Raw genomic sequence first — 21,783 nt, 5'->3', positions numbered from 1 at the left:
GTGGGGGAGGTCCAACGGCTAGTTTAACCGCTGGAGACGAAGGTATCGCCGGCCAGCCCCCCCGCAGAGGCGTCGATACACCAGGCAGGGCCAGAAACTGACAGAGTGGCGAGCTTGATTGATTGATTGCAGAAGTTTGCACACTACGAGAACGACTCTATATGGGGGAAATAGGGTCACGTGATGGAAGTGTCTGACAGGGATAAAGCTTCACAGAGCCTTACGAAAACTTTGTATACATGATCTCAGTGTTGTCTCCTGCGTCTCTCGCTATCAAATCATTTCTCTCATTTTGTCAAGTTAAGTCATGGTATTTTATCATTCAACTAGATGGTCCGCTTACATATCCCGGATTATTCATGCATGCCTACAGAGTGATGCGCGCTGAGCACATCCAAAGATGAGGAATGCTCTGATACGCGGGGTTGAGCGGCCGATTAACCAGCTTTTTGTTAACCTCGGCCATTCCAGCCGCAGTTGAAATACTCGCGTTCTCCTGTCTGGAGTCTTCATAAATTGACAACGATGGTCCCGTTCCTGTTATGCTACCGAACTTCTTCCCAATTACTTTTTCTCCTTCTTTTCGAGAGCATCAATTCCCCCCTTCACATTTTGCAGATGGCTGAAAAATGCCCCTCTTCGCCCTGGGAGCGCTGGGTACGAGGTCCCGGCAAAGGCCAGGGAGTCGGGGGGAGTATTTCTACTGTCGAGGCTGAAAATGGAATTTTAAACAGAGCTCAAGAGAAGCAAGTGGAGCGCAGATTGCGTCTGAAAGTAGATATTCGAATGTGTACCATTGCTGGAATCCTATGCAGTTTGAACCTGCTAGATTCCGGCATCATTTCCTCAGGCTCGGTAACTAGCATGATGACCGATCTCTCGCTGGAGGGAACTCGATACTCAGTAGCTATCTTTATTTTCACCATCTCAAGTGTTGTCTTTCAGCTTCCATCCACAGTCGCAGTCCGCTTCATTGGCCCTCGCATATGGTTCTCTCTGATCACTATGTTCTTTGGTCTGATTACTATGTGCACGGCTTTTATACAAAGTTGGAGACAGATGATTGTCCTCCGGATCCTTTTGGGCATTTCCATGTCTGGGGTCTATCCAGGATTGGCATATCTGATCAGTACCTGGTATACACGGGAAGAGCAGCAGCTCCGTTTTGTTTTTCTGCAGGCTGGAGAGGTTCTAGTTCTGGCATCTGGGAACATCATGAATTTCGGCTTAAATCACCTCGATGGCCAAACTGGGCTTGAGGGGTGGCGGTGGATGTTCCTGGTGATCGGCCTTATCGCCATTTTCGTGGGCATCACCACGTATTGGTGGATGATTGATTTCCCTGAAAATGCGCATCGAAGCTTCCGCTTCTTTACTGAGTCGGAGGCGGAGATAGTAACAGGGAGGATCCAGAAAGACAGAAAAGATGCATTCCCGGAGCCATTTTCCGTGTCCAAGATCCTGGCTCATTTTCTCGATTTCAAACTGTACGGATTCAGTTGTCTCTTCTTCCTCTTGAACCTGGTGTCAACCTCCCTATCGTACTTTCTGCCAATCATCCTCCAGGGAGGCATGGGCTTTGATGCAAACAAGTCCATTCTACTTTCTGCACCTGTGAGTTTAACCAACCTAAGCCCTACCTAACTCCCCCATATGCACAGTGATACCCACTATAACCCATCCCAACCAGAAAGAGGCCTGGCATTTAACTGGCACTACTCATCCAGCCATACTACTACGCCGTCATCCCCGTCCTCCTCACCTCCTTACTGGGGGACAAACTGTGCCTCCGCGGACCCCTCATCTTCTTCAACTCCCTCAGCTTAATTGCCGGCTTCCTAATGCTTGGCCTCCCAACTTCCAAGCAAGTCACTGTCCGCTATATCGGCACATTCCTCGCCACGGGTGCGTATGTTTCCAACTGCGCTGCTCTGAACGCTTACCAGGCTAACAACATCGTTGGCCAGTGGAAACGGACCACCGTTGCGGCTTCGGTGACTGCCTCTAACGGTCTCGGGGGCATTGCGGGCAGTTTTATTGTGAGATCTAGCGAGGCGCCAACGTATGAGACGGCGGTTTGCGTTTCTATTGTGTAAATGAAAATCTAATTAAATTTGGAATTCGCGATTATGATTCATTTCATTGAGGAAATTAGGCGGGTTTGATGTTCCTTTTTGGGTTTATCTGGAAATACGGACTAACCTAAGGGTTAAAAATATTTAGCTCCCATGCGCTGATGATTTCAATTGTCCTCGTGTTCTCAACGTACTCTTACGTTATGAATCAACGACAAAGGGCAAGCGAGAAAAAAATTGAGGGGGTGGTATGTTCCTTTTCTCCACTGCTTTGTCACCTTTGTTCGAGGTCATCATGCTAACATCTCCTGCTCGTAGGTCGGGTTTCGCTATACTTATTAATAAATACCCTGGCTATTAGCATCTCTTTTGTATTTATTTATATTCAGTTAAAATCAAAGCTTGGTTGCTGGGAAACAGTTTGTACGAATTTCCTTTGGTTCTCTATTAGCTTTGAGATGTGTCCGAACTTTATAAAGATATATTAGTATATGTATGTATATATTAGGAATTGGCTGAGGAGGATAGATCGTTATGCCGTAGTTTATGTTTATGATCATGAAAGAGATCATAGATTTCTAGAATTTAAGCTATCCTATTTGAAAAAGGGAAAAACATGAAAGTGATTTGGGTATTTTGTAGATCTTGGTGGGGAATCGCATGAGACACCATTGGAACAAAAAATGGACATTAGGAAAGTATACATAAATTGACAGAGTCTGAAAAGGAAAACGTCAGAATAACTGTGGTGATCCTGATCTGGTGTAGTGAAGAGAAGTGAAATGAAGAAATTGAGATCGAACATGAAATAACAGGGAAAGAAGAACATAGGATATATGTCTGTTGAACAAAAGGTATCAGATTCCCTAGATGGAGGAGGGACAGCCAAGATTTAAAGAAAGAAATAAAGAAAGAAAATAAAACCCCTTCCATTCAATCCCTCCCCTGCTCCAACCTCCCCACGAGCCTCTTCATACCTGACCACTGCTCAACAGGCACATCATCAGGACCTCCACTCAAATCCTTCCCAACCTCAAACACCGTCAAAACCCCATCAAGCCCGCCCGTCGCCAGGCGGCGGCCATCCCTCTCCTCCCATGCAACTTTATTCAAACTTTGCTCAATTACTGCATTGCGTGCCTTCGTCGGCGCCTCGCGTGCCGCATACACCTCCGTATCTGTGCACAGGTCCCACACCTCAACGAAGCCAGCGCCATCAACCACGGCAAAGACGCCAGGTCGATGCGGGGACCATCTTGCGTCGTAAACGACATCTTCACGATTCAGGTCCAGGACGGGCGAGACCACTTGGGCCGGGGTTGTGGCTGACGTCCCTGACGTATTGGTTACAGCGGGTGGGCGTACGCGCCAGAGTTTCACGCTCCAGTCCAGACTAGAGCTGAGCATTAGATCGCCTAGGTCAACTGCTCCGCATGCTGGGTGAAAGGCTGTGGACATGACCGGGGCGGCATGCCCGCGGTATGAGAGACGGTGGTCCGTTCCTGCTTTGGCGCCTGCACGGTCATAGCGGTGGCAGGGGTAAATGGCGCCCTCTTCTGTGCCGACGAGGAAGAAGGTTGGGTCTGATTGGGGAAATGTCATGGTGGTTGGGGCGAGGTCTTCTGTTTTAGACGGAGGCGGGGTGGTGAGTTCGAGGTATTCTTGGGGTTGGGAGAGCATGTCGACGGTCCAGGCACAAACGACCCCGTCTGTCGAAGCGGTGATGATGTTGTGGGCGTTTTGTGTGCCGACGATGGAGATGTTGTAGACCGGGTGGGTGTGGCCAGATCCTGTTAGTGGGGTTTTTTGGACGGGGGCGCCGCCTCCTGCGCGAGATGATCTGGTGTCCCATAATAGGACTTGACCGGAGTAGGAGCCGCCTACAATGAGGTTTGGGTGGAAGGGAGAAAATTTCGCAGTTAGGATGTCTGACATGGAATGGAAGACGTATTCTGGTCTCGAATGGAGATGGAGATTCCACACTTGGACTATACCATTGGGATCGTGCGGAGCGGTGACGTTATTCGTGTAGGAAGCCAGGACCAATTCTGGGAACTATAGGTGAAGTTATTTTCAGTTCTAGTCAATCTAGACAGCTTAGATGTCATATGAGGTAGACTCACCTTTGGAGAAAAGTTGATATCACTTATCGCTCGTTTCTTGCTCCATCGCTCATCGTAGAATTGAACCAACTCCTCAATTCCTCTCCGTTTACTACCACCATACTCATTCTCACCACCATCGGTTGCACCCACCCCACCCAACGCATAATCTGTAAGGACGTCATATTCCTCATCCAATGCTCTTTCGATGACTTTGCTGGACTTCTCCACGAAATCTAAGAAATCGTTCGACGAGGTAACAGCATTAAGCTCGTCATTTGTAAGGGTCCGCAAGGGATATCTCATTCCTGCTGATTGTTGTGCAACATTATCCTCAGCCGCCTTTCTCGTGGATTGTATCTCTTCTTCAATCTCCTTCCGTAGCCTCTCCCGTATCTCCTCGTCACGCTCACGTTGTTGTCTCCGGCTCAACCGCTTACTTGCACGGGAAGTTGTTGGAGAACCAGCACCTTCTACATCAGATTGGCTATCTGTTGACTGGCTTCTTGGCTCTGTCCATGAATCTGTTTGTACACCTTTGCTGTATGTGACGATCTCGGGTTTAGGGGTAGGGACGGGTTCGGGTGTGGACAGATCGAAAGGGAATGGAGTGGTTTGAGTTGCAATTGATAGAAGCACGGGCCTCGATGGAGGCGTTGCAGATTCGATATTCTCACCACTAAGTTGGCTTGCACTGAGGACTGAATTGGGACGACTTTCTCGACCCCTGGGCGATTCTATCCCGTCCTTGAAAGCTGCTGATGAAGGTCGATCGACCAGCCGTGAAATAAAACTATCGAGCTCTGCTCTGCTATCTGAGCGGCTGGGAGTGGGAGCTAGAACCTATGATATGTTCTTGATGTCAGTATAGAGAAAATATTAAGAGGTAAAACGTTCAAGGAGCGAGGTCACCTCCGATCCTTCAATGCTCTGTCTGTTCTGCGAGAACTCCTTTTGTCGCAATTCCCGCTGACGCTTGAGCTCTGCAAGCTTAGCCTTCTTGGCCAGAATCTCATCTTTCCGTTGCTGCATTGCAATGTAACTGTGCTTCTGATACCGTTATGGACCAGGTTTAATACTCATAAGTTCTTCGCGCTGTTGTGAATATATATATTTACTTTATTTACTTCGTGTTCGATATCGCGAGTTGGATGAGTGGTCTGTTCCTTAGTTACGTAAGCCATCTCGGACTGGTAAAAAAATCCCGAACTTCTTCACTCCACCAACGCCGGCTTCTAATATCTATCAATCAACGGTTTTGAATCGCTATCAACAGCCCTTGCTGGAAGCCATTGACCGCCCACAACTTTCCTGCACACTTCAGAGGTTGACGCTCTAGTGGTCACAGTACTTACCTTTCTCATTCATCTCCTAATTAAACACCCCTTTATTGTTGGGCTTCATATCACACCGTCATGGCTACTTCGCAAGGTGTCAACGTGAGCGTCCAGTTTCCCCGAAAACTTCCTCATTCCTCGATCTGATGAATCATACGATAAGGCCAATATACAGCTGAGTACTGACAATGAAATATTTTCTGTTTTATTTTTCTTCAGGTACTACGCTACTCTGCCCTTTTTGCCGGCGTTCTCTACGGTTTCTACCACCAGTCAACCGTTAAATCGCAGGCCAAGCAGGCCCAGATAGATCGAGAATATAGCCGCAAGCAGTTATTGATCGAGCAAGCTAAGGCAGAGTACGCGAAGAAGAACGCACCTCCAGGAATTAAATCTACGAGCCAAAGAGGTATGTTTAACGCGATCGATACGGAATGTTATGGATGTCGGGAATGATCGTTTTATTTCTGTAGTGCCTATAATTCCGTGGAAGAATGCTGATGGATTGTCACAATTCCTTATTTCAGTCATAACCGATCCGGAAGATAAGAGATTCGACCTCGAAGCTTTTATAAACATGAAAGCTGCCGAAATGGCAAAATAATCGATTTAAGCGGCTGTGAGGGAGGATCGGTGTGGGCAATTCAAAGAGATTGGTGGAAATACTAATTCAGCAGGGCTCGATGGCGCAAAAAAAAAAAAGAGCCTCAAACTGCTCGCGAAAGGTCACTTGCACCCGAATGAGGACGCTATGCATATCCGAGTGCAGTGTTGGAGAATATCCATTTTGTACTATTTATTTATCGTGCAACCAAGTTCCATTTTCCTTGCGTACAGAAAAAGTTATAAAAGAAGTCACCATCGGTTCCATTTTTTATCGTGTACATATATCCTAGAGGGCAATCTTTAAGATTCTGGCTAGTTTCGAGAATCTACATTTCTCAACTTCCTCTGTTCCATTTAACTTCCTGGCGAAAAGCGTGCGTTCGTGTACGAGGCTTTGCGATCGCAACTTTGGGAAACTATCATTTGGATGGATGATTGGGAAGTTATAGCGACACTCGGGGAACCATTCATCTCGGCATCATGTCCGTTTGGCCTACGGAAAATTGTTTTCATTAAATTGTGTCTCAACATTTTGCGATGTGGAGTTGCAGATAAATCCACCCGGCGTAACAGTGAGTCGTATATTCATATTTCGTTTCTCGTTGCGGTTGTATGAGCCTTTTGCCAACAGGATCTAATTTTAGTCACCATGGCTCCTCTGTTGTGCCGACAATCGGCTTATCATAGTATCGTTTGAAATAGTCTCTTTCGGTATCTCAGTTATCACCTTCGGAATGAATAGCTTCGATTCCGGGTTCCATTCCCAACCTTTCCCTGTAAGTCTGTCAACCAGTTTGGGGCATGCGCCATCAGGGGAATCACTCATTGTATCGTCTCCTAAGGAGTCGAGGCCGAGATAGTGCGCAGCAGTTGATGGCCGGATCGATCCGAAGGCAAAACTAATCTCATCGAACGTTTTATTGTGGAAGTAGCCTGCGTGGAATTGTTAATTTGGAAAAGTGGAATAGCTGATATCCTCCATATACGTACGGTGATACTGCTGAACTAAGGATTTATTCATGGGTTCTGGCCATGGGGTCTGTCGTAGAAGGGAGTATATTTTATCGTAGTTCTTATTCCAAACTGCTCGCACAAGTGATATGACGCTCTGCAGTATAGGATCCACTTTGACAAGAGTCTCAGGTAGCCTCCTCAGCAGCATGTGTGTTTCATATCTACAGATGAACAGTTAGTCAAGAGCGAGGGAGAAAGGCGGACTTGTTTTGGGTGAATAGCGAACATTTGATCCTCCAGGAGAAGGGCGAAAATGTATGAAGAGTAGTAAATGCGGAGAGGCTCCGCGTCGCTAGCCGTATGAGTAATGCTACACGCTAGACTGACTTCACCTTCAAGCTCCATAAGCTTATCCAAAAGGACAGCTGCTGAGGGAGCTGTTAGGAGCATCAAGTCCATATCTGCCATGGAGAACATCCTGAAGGTCGGCGACGGAGCTTGAGAGGCAGGTGTTGAGTAAGAGAATAGAAACGCTTGCAAATTAAGCACTCTAAATCCACAGCGGGAAATCGGACGCTGAAACACACACTCAAAAAAGAAAAGAAAAAAAAAAAAAGGCCAGCAGAGTGTAGCGAATGTAGAGGAACTATCAGAAACATAGGATGACGATGGGATTGATATAAGTTAAGGTTGTTTATATAAAAATGGCGGAGCAACCTGTCTGCTTAAGGATCCCGCAGAGCCTCAGCCGAAACATGACGCCAAGCCCCGAGAGACCACCTTGCGGAGCTTCCAAAAAGACTGTGAGGACTCGACGGCGACGACGACGACAACAACAACTACTTGCTGCTACAGTGAAGACGACACATTGTACCCGTTCTCCATACATATTGTGTCTCCTTACGATTTAGGCCAGTATGGCCACCCCTACTATTGAACGCTTCCTGGAAGGTTCCACCTCAAAAACCACTCGAGGTCTGCTCCGAGTCATCATTCTTGTGCTAATAGCCGGCGCCGCCATCGCCAGTCGACTCTTCAGCGTAATAAGTAGGATATTAATCTTTCCACTTGTTATTGTTATATAGGCTTGGAATTAAATATCCAATGGTACTAATGAATGTGAAATGCAGGATTCGAGTCTATAATACACGAGTGTATGTACGGTCTTCCGCTTACCCTAATCTCTGCCCCAGCTCCCTACTCCGACTCTCTCTCCCCGATTGCGATCTCCAATCAACTTTATTAAAACTACCCCATATGCTGACAAAACGTCTGATCTGTAGTTGACCCGTGGTTCAATTTCAGAGCAACTAAATATCTTGTAGAGCATGGCTTCTACAGCTTTTGGGACTGGTTCGACGATCGTAAGACACTTCTCCAATCAGGAGCTTATATCTGAGAGCTACCAATACGTTAGAAATGATAGAAATCTAAAACTGTATATGTTCTTGTACTTAGGAACATGGCACCCTCTGGGGCGTGTCACTGGTGGCACTTTATACCCAGGCCTGATGGTAACCAGCGGCGTCATCTACCATATCCTCCGGTTCCTTTCCATACCAGTCGACATCCGAAACATCTGTGTGCTTCTTGCCCCTGCATTCTCTGCCTTGACTGCCGTGGCGATGTATCTCCTTACTTGTGAAATGTCTCCGTCACCATCCGCTGGGCTCCTTGCCGCTGCTTTCATGGGAATTGTCCCAGGCTATATATCCAGGTCCGTCGCTGGGAGCTACGATAACGAAGCTATTGCTATCTTCCTTCTCGTTTTCACCTTCTTCCTCTGGATCAAGGCCGTGAAGAACGGATCGATTTTGTGGGGTGCGCTGACCGCGTTGTTTTACGGTTACATGGTTTCAGCCTGGGGTGGATATGTGTTCATCACCAATTTGATTCCCCTGCACATTTTTGTTCTTATATGCATGGGCCGTTACAGTTCCCGCCTTTATATCAGCTACACCACCTGGTATGCGTTGGGAACATTAGCCAGCATGCAAATTCCATTTGTTGGGTTCCTTCCTATTCGAAGTAGTGATCATATGTCAGCATTAGGTGTGTGTTCCGTCAACTTGTTGAAAAATACTTCACTGGGAACTAACCTCGTCTAGGAATCTTTGGTCTTATCCAAGTCGTTGCTTTTGTCGAGTTCATTCGTTCCCAGGTACCAGGGAAACATTTCCAAACTTTTCTAACGGGTTTGGTATTGCTTATCTTTAGCGTCGCTTTCGTGGGTCTTGTTGTTCTCACCGTTTCGGGAGTTATTGCTCCTTGGAGTGGCCGGTTCTACTCGCTTTGGGACACTGGTTATGCTAAAATTCACATTCCAATCATTGCGTCCGTTTCCGAGCATCAGCCAACAGCTTGGCCCGCGTTCTTCTTCGACCTTAGTATGCTAATTTGGCTCTTCCCAGCTGGTGTTTACATGTGCTTCGTCCAACTAAAAGACGAGCACGTCTTTGTTATTATCTATTCTGTTCTCGCGAGCTATTTCGCCGGAGTAATGGTGCGATTGATGCTTACTCTAACTCCCATTGTCTGCGTTGCATCTGCAAAAGTTTTGTCCTACATTCTCGATACCTATCTTCTCATCTCTCCTTCAAAACCAAAGGACAACAAATCATCTCAAGCTGGTCTTCGATCTGCACAGAAAGAGGTTGTCAGGATCTACTCAAAGCTTTCGAAATTAGTTATATCCGGCTCCATCGTTGTATATCTGCTCTTATTTGTGGGACAATGCACCTGGGTAACGTCAAATGCATACTCCTCTCCGTCAGTTGTCCTAGCAAGCAAAATGCCAGACGGAAGCCTACACATCATTGATGACTACCGCGAAGCCTACTACTGGCTACGCGAAAACACCCCAGAAAATGCCAAGGTTATGGCGTGGTGGGATTACGGTTATCAAATTGGTGGCATGGCTGATCGCCCAACTCTCGTCGACAACAACACCTGGAATAATACCCATATTGCAACCGTCGGCAAAGCAATGAGTTCGCGTGAGGAAGTCAGTTATCCCATCCTTCGACAACACGACGTTGACTATGTCTTGGTCGTTTTTGGCGGATTACTGGGATACTCTGGAGACGATCTCAACAAGTTCCTGTGGATGATCCGGATTGCTGAAGGAATCTGGCCTGATGAAGTCAAGGAACGTGACTTCTTCACTGCCCGGGGCGAATACCGTGTAGACGGTGAAGCCACGCCAACCATGCAAAACAGTCTTATGTAAGTATTCCTACCCCTCCTTGCTTCGATAATCAACTGCTGCATATACTCGGTTTAAACACCCACTCACTAACCGGAATATTTAGGTACAAAATGTCATATTACAACTTCAGCACTCTTTTCCCAGGTGGCCAAGCAGTCGATCGCGTCCGCGGCGTGCGCCTCCCCACGGAAGGTCCCCAACTAACTACACTCGAGGAAGCATTCACCAGTAAGAACTGGATTATCAGAATCTATAAGGTTAAAGATCTTGATAACGTTGGACGAGATCACAACCGTGCCGTCGCCTTCGACAAGGGGCACAAAAAGAAGAAAGCACTTAAAAATAGGGGGCCAAAGGTTCTAAGAACCGAATAGATATTCTTGACCGTTATATTCCTCCCTCCTTCCCCTTCCTCTTTATGTCGAATTTGTTTTTCTATTTTTGTCGTTTATAGTTAACTATTTCCGTTTTGGTAGAATGTATTTATTTTATTTTATTTTATTTTTTTTGATTTTTTCTTATTCTCTCCTTTTCAATTATTCCAAGGTTAAAAAGGTCGTAAGATAAAAGGGGGAGGGGTTTCTTTCTAATTTTCGCTTTTATTTCGGCACGATCTCAACCGGGTTTAAAGGAAAAGCATGAGGCCCAGATCGAAATCATAGATTAACTTTGAACAACAGGCCCACAGGGCTGGAAAGGGTTCTCTTCTATCTTGTATTTTCCCCCTGACCATTTCAAGCTTGATCAATGCTTCCATTTACTGTATTGCACAAGTACGATTTCTTTTCTTTTTCATTTCTTTCTTTTTTTTCATTTTTTTTTTTTTATTTCATGGAGTTTTCCATAATCCACCCATCTTGTTTACTTGTCCTTTTATCACTTTTTCACCACAGCTCCATTCTTGTTCGTCGAATTATTTCTAGAAAGAGAAAATATCTTAGAAAGGGCGAAATTTGATAGTTATTGTCAAGATGGTGATGACTATGACACCATGTCCCTGCAGCAGCCTATTTCCCCACCAACACCAGCTGTCTACTCGCCGAGCATTCCAGAATTCCTTTCAACAGCTTCTGACGAGACATTCACATCCGGCGATACGAGCAACTGCGCGACCTAGGAGCCTAGACCAATCAAAACATTCGCTGACTGTGTCCCCCATAGCGCTGGTGGTGGACATAGTGGCACAGGCAAAGCACCTCTTGAGCATTCAAAGGGCAAACTAAAGATGGAATACGAGAAGTCCGTATAAAGCCTCGACCAGGGATGCTGCGGACACCACCACAAGGTGGATGATTAATGGCCACCTTGCAACTTAAACTCCGAGGCAGATGAAATAAATACATCGAGTGAGAATACACGGCAGAAACTGAAATGAATCTAAAAAAAAATATCACAATACAACCATCCATCCAGATTTCAAGAGAGAAGAAGACGGCACGGGAACAATCCGGCTGCTTTTTAGTGATAATTGCTGAGTTCCGTCCACAGCCATTCATTTTGCTCATTGACAACGATCTTATGGTTTTAAGAAAATTTTTGGAAAAAAAGGGTAATCTATGAAGAAAATGAGCGCGATCGCTGGTGAGTAGCCTACAGGAAATCTTCTGTTCTACTTCTATTTATATTTCCATGCCTGGTTATTATTCATTTATCTTGGCCAGGCATGGTTATAAGCCAGGCAGGGTCGTTTGTCGTGCTATTTACCCTTCTCCTGGAATCCCAATTCGTAAAATTGGTTAATATCGTAGCTCACCGGTTGCAGAACCCTACGTGCTCGCTCCGGGTCATATGCAGGATATGAAACCGATATCCTCAGGGCCAATACCACAACCTCATGAGAGACCACCACCACCGGCACCCCAAACAAACAGTGGCACGCGTATCGTAAACCCGCAAACTTGCACCACGCACGAAAAATTCGACGTGTCCCTATTCGACATAGTCTTAGTGCATCCAATTCAATCCGCATTCATTACATTTGATATCGTCGCAACTCCTCCCTCGACAGAACCGGCTCGCACGGAATTCATCAACAACCATTTCATCCAGCAGATCAACTGGTATCCTTGGACATGCGACGTAATGTCTAAAGACATGACGGATACCACGATAAGAGATCCGGGGGTGGAAATGAACATGCGCTCATGCTATGTGGAAGCCGAAGCCATTATCACCCCTTTATATCGCAATGCGCAGAAGCAGCTGGGTTTCATGCACCCCACAACCATCTACCACATGAACAATCTCGGGGTGGCTTTGGGTGGCCAGGGCAAATATCGGGAATCCGAATCAATCCTCAATGACACTGTCGGGATGAAATTTCAGGAGTTGGACCCGTCACATCTGAGTACCCTAGGCAGTATGATGAATATCGTCCTCGCCTATAAGGGTCAGGGCAATTGGCAGAGGGCTGAGGAAGTGCTGACTCAGATGATAAATATCAGAGTGAATGACCAGGGAGTCCCAGATCCTGACTTTTTGGATTGGAATGATTACTTGGGCGTCATTCTGGCAATTCAGCAGAAGTACGACGAGGCTGAGAGGGTGCTTATGCGCTGTTATGAGGTGCGGCAAAGGCTTGGACGTGATCCGTATATCTTTTGCACGCGATATACGCTGGAATGGGTTCAGAAGAAGAAGGGAGCATCCGCACAGGAAAAGAAGTCCGCCTGAGCAACGTTTCACATCTCTATATAATTTTCTAGTTTCCCTAAAGTCTTTGTCTGTGTTTTGTTTAATCTAACGAGTTCCTTCGGTATATACTCACTCAATGAACCAACTTGTTCTGTACTTTTTTCATTCAATTCGACAATCTGCTTTTACTCGAAAGTTGTAGTGTTTTCTAGTGCACTCCTGAAAAAAGTCTTGAATGATAGTTTCAACCTGTATGTCTCAAACTCTCTTACCACAACAATCGGCACCATGAAGAATGAAAAACGATGTGAAACAAATTTAGAAAAGGTTCCATTTAACATCACAAGCCTCCCCCAACTAAGTTGGACAACCTTCATATAACTCCTTGTTTTGAGTTGACAAAGGTACTCGACAGATGAGAATATTGTGTTATTTTCCTGCAAGTGATTCAAAGCTCTATGATCCCATCCCTGAATAAGCCTCTGCATGGGTCTTTTACTAGTAATACACAAACCAACCACTCTGCTAAAACAAGATATCCGAAAAGAGAAGGGGGAAATACAAGTGGTTAAACAAGAAGACGAACAAACAAGCCATCACAAAGGAAAGCAATCATATCATTCAGCGACAGAGGCATTTTGAGGAGGGACGGGAGTGCATGTCATTGACGATGTGACCGAATCGCCGGTGCCTTTCACATACTGTTGTTGATGGGTATGGGCGTCATTCAATGCTGAATTAGAAATCGATTCAGGCAAAGCTTTAATGCCATGGTTTTGAATATTGACAATGCCCTCTGCATCTGGCTCTGATTTTATCCCGTTGGATGGATTCAGGGGAACGTTTCCGCTTTGATCAGCATCTGGAGGAGCAGTGGATGTGGAGTTTGTAGATGTGGAATTAGGTTTTAATACAGGCTCCTCTGGTTTTGGAATGACATTTGGCCGCCACTTGAGGAGAAGTTTTGCAATGAGAGGGCGGGCTTCTTCGACTATACGATTGGAAATAGGAATTAGATACATTATGCCGATTTAATGGAGCTAAAGACCCACGAAAACAAGGGAACGTCGGATTGAGAAGGAACTGTGCTTACTTTTTCCGTACAGGTCTTGGAGAGCATCTAAGCAAAGATCCCTTGCAGGAGGCCGTACGAGGACGAGGTAGCTATCACTGCATTAGTATTCAATAATTTATATGTGGCGGGGATTTGCTTACTAAAGTGCCTGAACACATAGAGTAACGCGTTCAGGGTCATTTGCCAAACTCTTCGTTTTCTCCACGAGCTCGAGACTCAGTTCGGGTATCTCACTTAAAAATCTAATGAGCACCTTGTCTCTCGCGTCTAAATAAGGTAGTATTCCTTCCAGCAGCCTCATGACCCATTTTTCATAGTGCCTCGGGACTATCGCGTCATCAATATCACCATTATTCTCTGATGAAGAGTACCTTAATTGTATTCGGTCATTATACCACTCCTCATTCATCCAAGAAATAGCAACGTTGATTCGAACCCGAAAATCTTCAAGAACGTATCGGTAAAGCATCTCTCTGATGCCATCAGCCATACTCATGCGTTGCTTCGAGTGCGACTGTCGGCCGATTTCGGTTTTAACAATATTGTCCGCTTCGTCCACATCTAAACCAGCCGACGCACGAGTTGCCAATCGAGTAAGCAAGATTAACCAAGAGTCCCGATCGAATGAGCTTGCAGCCAATCTCCCGAAGCCTGGCTTCTGAGAACTCTTGACTGATTTTGACGGTTGCTCCAAGGTGGAAATCATTCCGAAAACTCTTTCAATTGCGCCCTTGCCAATTTCAGTGGCCTCTTCTCCTGATAATGGTGGAGGCTGAGGGAGTACAAATGGACCTAGAGCAACGAGTTCCGGTGCATGCTCGTCAATTTTAGACGCGTCAGGTCCCTCCAATGCCTGTGAATCGGTAGGTATATCCATTGGTTGGTATTCTGGTTCATAATCATCATCTTCTTCTTCGGTCGCTGGCTGAGCGGCAGCCAGAGAAGCTTGATGGTCGAAAATTTGCTTCTTGGATAATGTGAGGTATCGAGATCGAACAGCCTAAGTATCGTGAAGATAAGAATATATTCTTACTTTTAGGGTAAGAAACAAGACAGCATAAGTGGGCGTAACGTACCCCAACAGCTTGGTCCAACGCCTCAGGATCCACGCGACTCAATACGGGAATAGTGATATTGACAATTAGGTCTGCTGGTAGCTGCTTGACATCAAACGACGTCAATCCTGCATCGTCTGTCAATGTGAAAAGCTGTGCGAAACTATTAGGGCCGGGGGGGAGAGGCGGAATCTTTAGCTGAGGCGGCGTATCGACTCCAAGTCTTGCACGCTTTGCACTATCGACAAGATCGGTCGGCTCCGTTGGTAACGGCCTTTTCTTCGATGTTTCATCGAAGATATCATTTCGGGATTGCGCTAAACGATCTAAATACTGCTGTATACGTCCAGCCAAAGGATGGTTGGGGTTCCTGAAGCAACGATCAGAGACGTGGAGCCAAGTAACACAGCTGTAACTACACACCTTTTCATTATATTGAGGAGCAATGCCCTCGTGGTCCGTTCCACGGACTTGATATTTACTCGAATGGTGGGACTCATTGGTGCATTTGCTTGTTTAAGAGGATTGAAGTTAAGAATCGCATTTACAATCTTATTTGAAATCGACTGGCGGGTGCGTATCAGGATCGGAAGGCAATTTAGAGTCGCATTCACTAAGATAGGATCACTATGTTCGTTAATAATGTATATACTTTGCCTTACTGCCGACGCAGAGGGATACGAATACAAATACACACCTAGAATTTTCATAGAAAACGTTAAGAAGTCTATCTAACAATCCGGATGCCTCAGCTTCGAGATTAGGTAGCGGTACGAGAGGGTGATTTCTCGGCACAAGCGATAGAGAGATTTCATTTTTCTCAGGGAGCTGTAGATATGTTTAGTATTCCCAACATCAACGGTATCAATACGTGAATACATACCCTTGGATCTGAGATGACACCTGCTGTTTGGACTTGCACCACCTTCTGGACGAATTTGATACAGCAAACCTTGATGTTAATTGGAGCAGCATCCCATCGCTTTAGAATATTTTGCTTGATTGCTGTCATTTTCTCCCATAACGCATCCTCCGTGGGGTTATCGACACTAGTGAGAACACCCATCACATTAGAACCAGCTCTACTCAACATCAACACAAGATTACTGCTTCGATGGCTAATGTCGACCATCTAGCTTATCCCGCAATTATCTGTATGTCCTCAATTCCGGCATGTGAAGGGATTAAAGGGGTTGTGGAGCCCGGGTTTCGACATACATAGTTCTAAATATCAACGGGTAAATACTCGCAGCAGTTTGAATAATGCCTCTTACAACACTGACATCCTCATCCGGATTATTCAACAGCTCCCACAAGGTCTGTATCACCTGTGTACTCAACTTCTCTTTCGGCCGTTGGGCCAGCGCAGGACTCGCAAACGTTTCTGCTAGGAATTCGGCACCCCATCTTCGTAGTTCCAGCCGTGCCTTTGCACCTATTAATGGAAGTATACCCTGAACGATTTGCGGATACAAAGCAGCATCGCCAAGAACGACATTCCTCGCAGTGTCCAGCTGGGTCATCTGCTCCACGAGGTTGTCGAGTGGCAGGGCCATGATAGCTCTGGAGCGCCAGAGGGCACAAATCACAGGGAGTAAAATAGAGGGCCTCGTCAAATACTAATTCTGGTCGTAGAGAACTAATAATATTATTTTAGCCAGATGTATCTGGGGGGGCGGGGGGAATATTCATGGATGTAGATGCAGGATCCTTGGGTGGTAGAAGTTGCGGATTAGACTTGCTGTAGGACGGAATTCGAAGTGCAAGCCGAAGGAGCGGGCCAGGGAGGCTCTCTGTTCACATCGAGTAAAGGACGGCAATTAAAAAGAAAAAGATGGATGAACGCTATGGAGAAAAGGAAATGAATAGTTAGCTAGGCAGTCTTATTTGTTTATCTGATGGGTGTGAAGAAGTAATATCTGATACTTCTCTGGGCTGGCTCCGATTAAAGTAGCGAAGTGAAGCTCAGGACGACAGACACTCTAGCCTGTTTAGGATTGGTGCGAGCTGTTAATTTAGCCGCAGTAAGCGCCTACACACAGCACCATATGTTGGACTTAGTGAGACTTTGGGGAAGAGCCCTTCGTAGGGAATGAAGACAATCCGGATTAAAGAAGAAAAAAAATTCACATTTATCCATTAATCAAGGTACCAATGGCAATATCTTTTACCAAACTTTTCTCATCTCAAGTTAAGCGCAAAGAGGGTTGAATTCAGGCGCTTATATTATATCACGTGATGCAAGCTTTTCTCTAGCTCAGGTCCTTGATGTCAGTGAATCGATTCTAGGAGCACATTGTTTGCATGTTCAATATTTGAATGAGAATTATATCCACAATAAAGGTCAATATTCCGCTCTCCCGCCTTGGAGAAATACAATAGTAGCTGTCATGGCGATGTGCGCTTCCCTCCCACCTTAATTTTTCAAAGCTTAACCGCAGTCATTCGTCCATCATGAACTCCCAATATAGCTGACACCCTGCCCATTCCATAGTTTCAAATCCTCATACTACGATAAAGATTACAGAGCGGGAGCTGCTCTTCTTCGAGCCCGTCGACCGTATTTGTTTAAAAACGCTGCTACTGGAATCGCGCTTTTTGCCTTCTGTATTGGTGTTTGTAAGCTCAACCCGCTCCCTCCGTCCTCCAACCGTACCATCTTGACTTTCTCTAATTATTATGGGACTATAGATGCTTTCACGATAAATGCTGTTGGGCAAGATGATTTCTCCGACGTAATCGTCCCAGAGAAGAAGATGGTCGACACAGAACCAGCTCCGGCAGTGAAATAAATTTTTATTCATTTGTTCCATCTACTACAAAGGCCATCATCCATTCAACCCTACACACCAATCTTTACCTACTCAGAGTTTACGGACTGTTGAATTCTTATCCCTCCGATCTCCTTTCCGATGTCTTGGCGTTAGGGGTGGTGATTCTGATTTGCGGAAAAGGACCAAACTTTGAAGTTGATACTGAAGTTGATACTGTGACTGATGAGAAAAGGGTTCGGAATTAAGAATGTGATTGGGGGAAAGGCCTCGATTATACCAATTGGATAAGGGTGACGATATGGGAGAGTGTATTTCAAGGTTTTTGCGGAACTCCCTTTGGTCCTAATGGAGAGGATTTGTCCATACCTTGCTTATACCTATCAACCCAATAATTGATGCTTTGTCCGCTTCCATATTCTCTTCTCCGCTCTTCTTCAGTCTGAATCACGGTTGCTTATTTATTGCATAAATATTCTGTTTCTTGTATATTTCTTCTAGATTCCTCTCATATTCATATATGTACACGTCCATGCTTAATTTTCACCCTTGCCCAATCATCCACATCGGCTTACATATGCTTCCTCAATTAATTCACTCTTAAACCGCGAAGGACTTTGTGCTCTATGCCATACATTCCCACTCCTCGGCCCCCGTGCTCTGACTCACCATATGTCACTCACAGCTACCCATGGACTGCGAAATCCGTGACAAAGTGAAACCTTTATTTCCCCTGAACTTGCATATGAAATATAGTTATGCAAAATACGAATGACGGCCTGATTGCTACATAGTATTATTCAAAAGTACTATGAGTAGGGAGTAGGGAATCGATAGCTCGTAACTCGAGTTCTCTCAAATGTGACGAGATAGTAGAAGAGCGTAGCCTACTCCATGGCGATATCAAACTTCTGTGTCTGACAGGCCAAGAAGTGCAAATGGTATAAATATGGGAGCATCCGTTTTCTCAAAACGCCTTTCATAGTTAATTTTTTTAGTTCCATAAATCCATCAGTGGCCAGCAATCTGTGTGGCACTGATATGATAGCTTGGTGAGTGAAAACCCCGCCTCCCTTCTCTGAAGCATCCAAAAGCTAACAGATACAACCTCAAGCTTATAGATTGCTTTACATATCATCCCCTCGAATCTACTGGTCTGCGCAACGACTCGACCTTGCCCAGTCGTCATGGGAATCTTGTTGAACGCGGTTATCAATGTTGTGCTCTTTAGCAGCTTCATAGCGGTCCTTGCATCCCCTCTCAACTTTGCAAGTAAGTAAAAGGGCATTTCATACATTGAACAATCATGCACGCTGTTTCTTTCCCGGCAATCCGAAACACCAACAACTATCCTGCCCAAGCTTCAACTGAACTGGAATGGCAGATAATCAACTCGCCAAACGCGACTGCGGTGACAGAGTTTTCTGTCCAAGTTCCTTGGCTGAGTCATGGTGTGTCTCATGGGATACAGGATTTGCCATGTGCCAACAAAATCACGGGGCCAATCCGTCGTTAAATCTGAACCGCTGTAGATCTTGCGTTGAGAGCAACTGTGCGACGACAGGCTGTAATGAGGTTATGTCAGTCCAACGAAGAGCTACCTTTGAGGGATGAACAGGATGGGGGAAATGACGCAAAATTGCAGATGTACTTGTGTACCTTGGGACTGAAATGGAGATGTGTGTGCACACCTGGAGCTACTAAGTAGAACGTATAACGGTATCCGTACACCGAGTTTGCCAGTTGTTATCTGCTCAATTTCATATGTTAGTACCTTCAAAACATTCATTGGTGTCTTCTCCTTATGATACCTTTTCAAACATTGATTCGGTCTGTACATGCTGTTGCCATTCCTCATTCCAGAAACTCATTACAAGCAGGTTTCTACCGGGTTTGAAGTTTTTCGTTGCATGGAAACGAAGTTGACCATACTTTTTTTACCTTTTGGCGGGGAGCCTAGACTCGACCAAACACCGAACCCTGCATATCACTGCCATGGGATTCCCGCGTCACCTAGACACGACTGGTATTTACCATTGTCGCACATATCCGGTTCATTGGCTACTAAATAGCTTGTGACAACCTTGTGTCAACAATCGCTCTTCAACGTCTTGCACTCAACGTGTTCCACACCTGCATGTTGTTCAAAACAACAGTCGGGCGTCCCATCAGCGATGGACGGTGTGGGAACTGAGACAATATTGGACTTTATGGTCATTGGAGCTAGTCGACAAGATACAGTTCATGGACCCCCTCGAAGAACTGTGACGGATGTTGAAAGTGGGGGTCACTGGTCCAAGTTAGGTCATCGAAGGTGTTGAATTTAAGTTAAGGTTTGATAAGATCTAATTAACCCTAACCTTATCTTCCACTTGTTTTTTTATGCAGGCCTTTTTAGATAGGAGGAATCGTTTAGTGGATATATTAAGCACCATATATTCTGTCATACTTCGTTTACACTACGGGAAGCTTTGCGGTTCTAGGGCATTTAATGCATCCCATGATACATAACCAGTTATATGTAGTGCATTTGACAGCATCACCGCGCTCGTCAGACAGAATGTATAGATCGTAGTCTGTTGTCACGGTTCTGCATGCAAGTAGCCACTTTACAGAAATATCGTACAATGCTTATGTTTTGTAAGTCAAAGTCCCTACCCATACGCTGCGGGTAGGCTGTGAGTTACAAACCCCGCAAAGCTGGCTGTCCAGAATCAAGAAGGTGCATGCATGAGTTGTCAAATTCCATCGCATGGCTACAGAGCTCGTAATTTAGAGTACATACAGTAAGGCTATCAAGTCTGCCGGCTAGTTTTTCGGGTTACTGCCCCATGTGTGTCATTTCCCGAAAAGAGCCGGGCTATCAGTTGGATTCTCGACTATATTGTGATAGGCACATAATGTCTTAATTTTCGAGCTGGCGGTTAAAATTTATATTATCATATAAATAGGAGCTCCCAACCTTTTAGGACCTACCGTCTGAGGATTTGTTATACAGTTTACCGTCTAGTTAGTGGCTGATGTTTCTCTGGGCAGACGATCAGAAAAAGTTGTGGAATTTTGTCTTGGTCTGTGTTCTGGAACAACTAGATAACTACAACATAAGTCAGTATTAGAAACCTTCTAAAATTAGTGATTTCATGCTAACATACACCGGATACTTTCTACAGGACTACATCCTCCCATCCCTTCCGGCTTCCAAATTTCCAAACCCCGCCCCCGCCTCCGCCCCCCTTCCCTCCTTCTAGTTTCTCACTCACCTGTACCCATAATCATCATGAGACTCTCGTTAGCCAACATTCTCATTGCCATCCTCTCATATAACTACACAGCACTAGCAATGCCACTTAAAGTAGGTGGGTAACATCGGTCCAAGCCAAATGATTCTGGGCTGTCTCAGTGCCTCTCTAATTCATGTCCCGTGAACAGAGCCATACTCCAAATGCGGACAATATTTCTGTCCTGGCATCGGGGGAACAGAGTGTTCAGCAACGTGGAGTCTCGGATACGCGCTCTGCAATCTCAAGTATCCGAACGTGGGTTCTGGGCGGAGTTTTTGCAGGAGATGCGTTGAGACGAATTGCGAGATGGAGGGATGTGATAAAATATGAGGGATGAATAATCTGAATGAAAGAAAAATAAAGAAAAAAGAAAAAGAAAAAGAAAAGAAAAGAAGAGAGGGAGGGAGAGAGAGAGATAAAATAAAAGGGTGAAAAAGTGTAAAAAGGTCAATTCCTAGAGTTGGTACAGATCCAAGATGTAGCAAGCAAGCAATTAAGAAGCCAAAGATACATCCTTTCTCGAAAACGAATAAAAACATCATACATATGCCCCGGCCCCTTTCCTAGCATTACTGATGTAAGCACCTGTCTGTTTAAAAATCTGGTGACTGGGTTTACCATCAATACAAGGAAGAACTGATCATGTTGATCTGGTCAGGAGACATATTCTTCAAATCATACCAAA

The 21,783-nt window shown here is 45.4% G+C and overlaps 9 protein-coding genes across 9 annotated transcripts; 6 read left to right on the top strand and 3 right to left on the bottom strand.

Moving 5' to 3' along the window:
- Positions 1–618: 618 nt before the first annotated feature.
- Positions 619–2,096, top strand: PAAG_04723 (hypothetical protein; the record flags this gene model as incomplete). Its single annotated transcript, XM_002793148.2, has 2 exons — positions 619–1,614; positions 1,728–2,096. The coding sequence occupies 2 exons, from the start codon at positions 619–621 to the stop codon at positions 2,094–2,096; spliced, it is 1,365 nt and encodes a 454-aa protein (XP_002793194.2).
- A 912-nt stretch (positions 2,097–3,008) lies between these two features.
- Positions 3,009–5,209, bottom strand: PAAG_04722 (cytoplasmic dynein 1 intermediate chain 2; the record flags this gene model as incomplete). Its single annotated transcript, XM_002793147.1, has 3 exons — positions 3,009–4,130; positions 4,199–5,020; positions 5,090–5,209. The coding sequence occupies 3 exons, from the start codon at positions 5,207–5,209 to the stop codon at positions 3,009–3,011; spliced, it is 2,064 nt and encodes a 687-aa protein (XP_002793193.1).
- Positions 5,210–5,592: 383 nt separating this feature from the next.
- PAAG_04721 (hypothetical protein) lies at positions 5,593–6,118 on the top strand (the record flags this gene model as incomplete). Its single annotated transcript, XM_002793146.2, has 3 exons — positions 5,593–5,616; positions 5,734–5,923; positions 6,042–6,118. The coding sequence occupies 3 exons, from the start codon at positions 5,593–5,595 to the stop codon at positions 6,116–6,118; spliced, it is 291 nt and encodes a 96-aa protein (XP_002793192.1).
- Positions 6,119–6,760: 642 nt separating this feature from the next.
- On the bottom strand, positions 6,761–7,551 carry PAAG_04720 (hypothetical protein; the record flags this gene model as incomplete). The annotated part of the gene is made up of 3 exons (XM_015845351.1): positions 6,761–7,053; positions 7,111–7,295; positions 7,361–7,551. 3 exons carry the CDS (start codon positions 7,549–7,551, stop codon positions 6,761–6,763), a joined length of 669 nt encoding a protein of 222 aa, XP_015699577.1.
- Positions 7,552–7,829: 278 nt separating this feature from the next.
- On the top strand, positions 7,830–10,656 carry PAAG_04719 (oligosaccharyl transferase subunit; the record flags this gene model as incomplete). Its single annotated transcript, XM_015845350.1, has 7 exons — positions 7,830–7,928; positions 7,986–8,121; positions 8,205–8,228; positions 8,358–8,438; positions 8,533–9,126; positions 9,183–10,299; positions 10,386–10,656. The coding sequence occupies 7 exons, from the start codon at positions 7,830–7,832 to the stop codon at positions 10,654–10,656; spliced, it is 2,322 nt and encodes a 773-aa protein (XP_015699576.1).
- A 1,255-nt stretch (positions 10,657–11,911) lies between these two features.
- On the top strand, positions 11,912–12,955 carry PAAG_04717 (hypothetical protein; the record flags this gene model as incomplete). The annotated part of the gene is made up of 2 exons (XM_015845349.1): positions 11,912–12,017; positions 12,045–12,955. The coding sequence occupies 2 exons, from the start codon at positions 11,912–11,914 to the stop codon at positions 12,953–12,955; spliced, it is 1,017 nt and encodes a 338-aa protein (XP_015699575.1).
- A 578-nt stretch (positions 12,956–13,533) lies between these two features.
- Positions 13,534–16,602, bottom strand: PAAG_04716 (hypothetical protein; the record flags this gene model as incomplete). The annotated part of the gene is made up of 8 exons (XM_015845348.1): positions 13,534–13,907; positions 14,010–14,080; positions 14,132–14,991; positions 15,068–15,416; positions 15,470–15,673; positions 15,744–15,874; positions 15,930–16,095; positions 16,265–16,602. The coding sequence occupies 8 exons, from the start codon at positions 16,600–16,602 to the stop codon at positions 13,534–13,536; spliced, it is 2,493 nt and encodes an 830-aa protein (XP_015699574.1).
- Positions 16,603–17,436: 834 nt separating this feature from the next.
- Positions 17,437–17,838, top strand: PAAG_04715 (hypothetical protein; the record flags this gene model as incomplete). Its single annotated transcript, XM_015845347.1, has 2 exons — positions 17,437–17,444; positions 17,541–17,838. The coding sequence occupies 2 exons, from the start codon at positions 17,437–17,439 to the stop codon at positions 17,836–17,838; spliced, it is 306 nt and encodes a 101-aa protein (XP_015699573.1).
- Positions 17,839–19,991: 2,153 nt separating this feature from the next.
- PAAG_04714 (hypothetical protein) lies at positions 19,992–21,435 on the top strand (the record flags this gene model as incomplete). Its single annotated transcript, XM_015845346.1, has 4 exons — positions 19,992–20,097; positions 20,854–20,922; positions 20,988–21,169; positions 21,247–21,435. 4 exons carry the CDS (start codon positions 19,992–19,994, stop codon positions 21,433–21,435), a joined length of 546 nt encoding a protein of 181 aa, XP_015699572.1.
- Between the last annotated feature and the right edge of the window lie 348 nt (positions 21,436–21,783).

Source organism: Paracoccidioides lutzii (assembly GCF_000150705.2).
Source record: "Paracoccidioides lutzii Pb01 unplaced genomic scaffold supercont2.12, whole genome shotgun sequence".
NCBI lineage: Eukaryota > Fungi > Ascomycota > Eurotiomycetes > Onygenales > Ajellomycetaceae > Paracoccidioides > Paracoccidioides lutzii.
Note: the sequence above shows the minus strand (reverse complement) of the source record. Positions and strands in the feature narration are given on the sequence as shown.